We start from the raw sequence: 4,460 nt of genomic DNA, 5'->3' as shown, positions 1-4,460 counted from the left end.
AAACAGATTAGAGGGGAGAGAGAGAGAGAGAGAGAGCTGCTTCGCAGCAACACTCTATTCCCTGCTAAGATCACCAGTCTACCGTGGCAGTCGTGGATTGGTGCGGTACATGGGAATCATGTGGGTGACAGGTGGGCTCGATGTACCGTCCCATCAATGGCCGCATTCCGGTGGTCTGAGCGGGGAATAGAAGGGTGTCGATATTGGGTTTGTTACTGTGAACTTTCTGAGAAATGCCCCCCACCCGTGCTTGAGGGAATCTAATCCACTCTGGAGTCCGGTTCCAACATCTTTTCATCCGCCATGAACTGTAAAGCTATAGTAGATTGGACTTTAAAACAAGGTTTTTTTGCCCGACCGATCCTTGTCGAACTCAAATTTGCCAACCTGGTCGGTTTGATGCTATTCCTCTCATAACAGCGCTGTCTACCGAGCCAGCGTTGGAGGACAGCTTATATTGGTGCTGGACGAATAAAGAATGGGGTCGGTGGGAGGTATGTTTCCAGTGTTAGGTAGGGCATGTAACGTATAAAGGGAAGAAAAGGAGTTTAGATTCCACAAACTTGCAGCTGATACAGCTCAACTAGTTAGTATTATAGTGGAGAAGGTGTAGGTTGTTTCAATTCATATCCAAGGCTCGAAAGAGACCAGTTGTGTCCTTTCAACAGCTGTTTACAGAGCAAGCAATTCATTTTTTCCACAAATTAAGGCAGTAACAGTATCCTTAAGATCTTCCAACACTCATCCAAATTCATCTCACAAAAGACGCAATGAGGATGTGAGAATTGCAATGAACAATGATAGAAACATCATGAACTAAGAACTAATAGTATTCTCATGATAATACAATACGACATCATAATACTGAATTTCTTCTTGCTCTCGCGCTCACCGGTTATGATCCTACAACTGGTGTCAAAGGAATCTTTGCACAAATTTTGCGCTCAGACCTAATGGTTGTTAGTTCAAAGCTTCCTGTGATGTCTCGAACCAACATCTCGGTATATACAAAGGTCTCTCTTACTCTGAATTCAAAGAATTAGAGTTCAATCTTCATGTGATTTGTGTGAATTGTACCTGCACTTAGATACGATATGCAGATTATCAGTTTTTCCCACAAAAATCCTTCTCCATTATGGACTAACAACTTGACAGAAGTGGTCTTCTAATTCAATTACCATGGAATCCCTGAGAGGAATATGCATTCTCCTGGCTCTGCCCAAATCCCATCTGAACAACACTCTGGAGGTCATCCTCCCAGAAAGTCCCAACCTGAGGAAACAACATTCCTTCTATTAACATGTTATCTATTCTAGTCTACAGATAATATTATGGCTATCCTCTGCAAGCAAAATATATACCATGTTAATTCAGTGGCGAGACTATTACCGGAGAGGTGGCATCCCCGAAGCCATCGAGGGGAGGTAATTGCATGCTTAGACTTCGATGCAGAGAGGAGTCCAATGGGTTTAAAGAGCACTGGTTCTCCAGGCCATTGGTCACAACACTCTGCAGAGATGCCCCCTGAGGTTGGTGAGCATACGAGAATGCCGTGCTTGAGGCATCTAATGGATAAAGCGGCGGCGGCGGCGGCGGTGGCATAGGCCCACTTGCTTGATGCATCTAAATTCACAAAGGCAATCCAATTTAAGGCAGAAAGAAACCACTTTGATGGGTGCATTTGGAATGAGAACTGGCAAGATCACAAAAGCTCACATCTTTTGGGAGGAGATTTTCCACATTGAAGTCTAACTGAGGATTCACGGCCGCCAGCTTCATCGAAAGGAACTGAAACCAGAAATTTAAATTCAGATCAAATTTCAGCCTCCTCAGAGAGTTATCTTGCAAATTATCGACATGCATACCTCAACTTGGCGCTGCAATGACTGCACATAGTTTATAATCTCATCAAGCATAACTGCTTTGCCAGTTACCTACAATTTCCAAAAGTTTCAAGCTTAAACTCTATTCATCAAACAGCGACGATCTCTAAAAGCTTATGGGCAATTGGAGTTCCTGATCAAGCATTGGCACAAAAGTCTTACCTTATTGCAGCCTGGCACTAGATCTTGGAGCAATTTCATCCTTTCGCTGATCTTCTCTCTTCTAACCTGGTAAATTATGAAAGAAGGCATTGACAAAAGAGAGGTCAAGACAATTGCAGAACTCAAAAGGAATGGCTTATCAGTTGAGATTAGCACTTTCTGCTTACCCTTTCCGCAAGGCTGTGGCTATCGGTGGCTTGGCCTCTTCGAGCCCTGACATGGATATAATCTTTCGGAGGCTCGGGGGGCTTGGCATTATTCTCCTTCCCCTGTTTTTGACCAGAATCACCACTAGAGCTCGCACCGCCATTCTGCTCGGCCTTCGGCTTAACCGCTGCATCTTTGTCGGTTCCATTGGTTTCAGCTGGTTTACTTCTCTTTGCACTGGAATCCACCTCCTCCGATCTCTGGAATTCAAAAAACTCAAACTTTACGATGCTGGAAGAGCGAATTACATACGGAATTGAACCGATAAACAAGAACAAAGAGCTAACTTTAGCCTACCTTGGGAGGATTCGTGCCAGAGGAGGACAAAGGTGGCTCCTTTCCTTTCCCCTTTGGAGGTGCCTTCCGTTTCCTTGCATTGTTCTCACTGTTGCCCCTCAAGGATGCTTCCCCACCAGCTGTGATCCGATCCGATGCCGATGATTCCTCCTGCCCGCTGCCGAATTCCCCATTGTCCGGCGTCGAAGACCCCGACAACCTACCCCCTAACTTGGACCTCATTCCCATCTCCAATTGGGCTCTCTCCTGCATTGCAGTCTCCTTACCATTCTCCGAAATGTCCATCTGAGACCCACTTCCCATCAGAGACTGGCTGCTCGAGACCCTTGACAGCTTGCCGGTCTCCGACGGCCCGAACTGGCTGGTCAACCCGCCGTAGCTCCTCCCTCCGAAGCATGACCGCGCGGCCCGCTCGGCGAACCCTGGGTCGGCAGCAAACGGTGACAGTTGGGCGGCGGGCATCGCCATGTTGCCGGAAACCGGCAATCCTCCCCGGCCCTCCATCATGGACAAATTAAGCTGGGGAGGGGAATTCAGGGGAGTACTGTAACAAGAGGTGTTGGTGCCGTGGTAGCGAGAAGTCGGCGAGATCTCGCCGGAGTTGCAGATGCTTCCGAGGCGGCCGATGAGCTCCCGGATGACGACGCTGTCGTTGGCGGCCACGGTGGTGGGGTTGGAGGACGGCGACGACACGAGGGAGGAGAGAGCCGAGTCGAGGTGGGTGCCCTGCTCGATCGCCTGCTCCCAGTTGAGGTTGAGGAAGCAGTCGCCGGCGGGGACGGACGTCATCTCCGGGGGTGGCGGCAGCCGGGGTTCGCCGGCTTGCCAATTTTGAGGGGGTGTGGTGCTGAAAAATCTCTCCTTTTCCATTGCTAAGGCTTGTAAAAGAGGATAAGAGCACGCAAAATGGATAAAGGTGAGACTTTTATAAGAGAACTGGGCAAGAAAGGGAGGAAGGGGCGCGAGCGCGTGAGAGAAAGAGAGAGAGCGAGAGGAAGGGGGGAGGTGGGGAAGAGGGGGAGGGGGGGGATTTGAAGCAGGGAGGAGGGGTGGTGGTGGAAAACAGAGAGGAGAGGACAGGAAGTTGTTGACCTTTATATATATAATAGGGAAATAGAGAAGAGAGAGAGATGGTGTCACCGCGATCGGCGGTGAGGAGATGCCGGGCCTTGAACGTCAAAGAAAGCCGTGTCCCCCCTACTGCTGTAAACCCTTATGGGAATTAGCTCAGCTTTGTTGCAGAGAGAGAGAGAAGGGAGGAGAAGAAAAAAAAAAAGGCGAGAGAGAGAAGGAGAAGAGGGAGGGGGGGTTTGAAAAGGCTGTGATGGGGAGAAAAGAGGAAGAGAAGGGGAGTGGAGTGTAGAGAGAGAGGTAGGTGGTGGGGGTTTTAAGTTTTCTTTCTGCAGTGATGAAAAAGAAGTGGAGAGAGAATGGGAAAAGGTTACAAAAGAAATGCAAATATTATTTTAGAAAAAATAGAAATACGACCACAAGTGATTTTTAGGTTTCAGCACTTTGAAAAAAATAAATAATATTTTTGGCAGGTTTAATTTTCAGATTGTTTTTAAAAAAATTAGTTTACTTTTCTTTTTCTTGGTCAGTATAGGAGATTAAGTTGCACCTATGTAGGTGTTTATTTAATAGACAAAAATAAGATTTTATAAATAGTATGTGGGATTTATTGTACCATTCTTTTTGTCTCTAAAATATATGTATGTTTGTTCCAATATGAGCGTATTATTTCCTTTGAATGTGATTCTATATGCAAGTGTTGGAATTAAATTTAGAATGATTATACCAGATAGATAAATTGATTATTTGTATATAGAAATTTTATGACTCCTAACCCAAGCTTTGTCTTATTTTCAGCCAATGTTGCAAAAAGAAGCCTCTCTAGTCAAGTGATTGTTT

At 46.3% G+C, this 4,460-nt stretch overlaps 1 protein-coding gene across 3 annotated transcripts; it reads right to left on the bottom strand.

Annotated features, from left to right (window-relative positions):
• Positions 1-704: 704 nt before the first annotated feature.
• On the bottom strand, positions 705-3,959 carry LOC103721285 (transcription factor bHLH78-like). Of its 3 annotated transcripts, none has more exons than XM_008811427.6 (8): positions 2,550-3,959; positions 2,213-2,452; positions 2,046-2,111; positions 1,866-1,934; positions 1,717-1,788; positions 1,390-1,623; positions 1,179-1,272; positions 705-1,077 (listed from the first exon to the last, which is right to left on the bottom strand). In XM_008811427.6, exons 1-8 carry the CDS (start codon positions 3,417-3,419, stop codon positions 1,040-1,042), a joined length of 1,683 nt encoding a protein of 560 aa, XP_008809649.1. In that variant the 5' UTR covers positions 3,420-3,959; the 3' UTR covers positions 705-1,039. The 3 variants fall into 3 exon arrangements, 2 of the variants coding, with proteins under 2 accessions (XP_008809649.1, XP_008809650.1); XM_008811428.6 differs by having other exon boundaries at positions 799-1,082; XR_015977070.2 differs by having other exon boundaries at positions 1,056-1,077; positions 1,362-1,623.
• Between the last annotated feature and the right edge of the window lie 501 nt (positions 3,960-4,460).

This window comes from Phoenix dactylifera, chromosome 4 (assembly GCF_051530095.1).
Source record: "Phoenix dactylifera cultivar Ajwa chromosome 4, Ajwa_hap1_PhDact_Kaust_v1.1, whole genome shotgun sequence".
Taxonomy (NCBI): Eukaryota; Viridiplantae; Streptophyta; class Magnoliopsida; order Arecales; family Arecaceae; genus Phoenix; species Phoenix dactylifera.
Note: the sequence above shows the minus strand (reverse complement) of the source record. Positions and strands in the feature narration are given on the sequence as shown.

Coding starts and splice junctions, on each gene's coding strand:
- LOC103721285 (XM_008811427.6), bottom strand. CDS start 3,419: ATGGAAAAGGAGAGATTTTTCAGCACCACACCCCCTCAAAATTGGCAA. Junction 1,789..1,865: donor CATTGCAGCGCCAAGTTGAG/GTATGCATGTCG, acceptor TTCTGGTTTCAG/TTCCTTTCGATGAAGCTGGC. Junction 1,078..1,178: donor TTCCTCTCAGGGATTCCATG/GTAATTGAATTA, acceptor ATCTAAGTGCAG/GTACAATTCACACAAATCAC.